This window comes from Tupaia chinensis, unplaced genomic scaffold, assembly GCF_000334495.1.
Source record: "Tupaia chinensis unplaced genomic scaffold, TupChi_1.0 Scaffold125386_1, whole genome shotgun sequence".
NCBI lineage: Eukaryota > Metazoa > Chordata > Mammalia > Scandentia > Tupaiidae > Tupaia > Tupaia belangeri.
The window spans coordinates 1-497 of NW_006185670.1; the positions used below are offsets into that span (position 1 = coordinate 1).

At 45.1% G+C, this 497-nt stretch overlaps 1 protein-coding gene across 1 annotated transcript; it reads right to left on the reverse strand.

The window, feature by feature from the left end:
- Window positions 1-3: 3 nt before the first annotated feature.
- LOC106736254 (matrin-3-like) lies at window positions 4-492 on the reverse strand (the record flags this gene model as incomplete). Its single annotated transcript, XM_014592578.1, has 1 exon — window positions 4-492. A coding segment is annotated over one exon (489 nt), but the record flags the coding sequence as incomplete, so codon positions are not given.
- Between the last annotated feature and the right edge of the window lie 5 nt (window positions 493-497).

Sequence of the window (497 nt, forward strand, 5' to 3'; positions counted from 1 at the left end):
AAAACTATCTCTTCTAAAGTGCCTTTTTTCTTCCCAATCATCCCTAGGTACTCTGTATGGTGGCTCCCGGGTAGCAGATCTGCCATCTCTACCATAACTCAATGTAGGGCCTTCTTCAGTTCTCCTCCTCTTAAGCTGTAGAAGGATCTGGGGCAAATTCTCAGGTGTAATCTTGTCCTCTGGATAACGACTCAGTTCATCTAAGTCTCTAGCAGACAGACCAAAGCTGGCCAAAATGTTACTGGCCTGGTCTGCATCTCCACGGTGTTGAGAAGACAAAGGGAGTGGACCTCTACTTCCAATGTTAAATATAGACTGCAAATTATGGGAAGAAGTACTAGCAGAAGACAGTGCACTATGAGCTCCTTCTTGATTCAATGAAGAACTCATTCCAAGATTCATTAAACTAGCAAGGCGTGCAGTACCCTGGTTCATCCTTCCAAGAGATGCTGGCATACTTAAAGACTGGGTAGCAGCAGCAAGAAGGCCTATTCCTG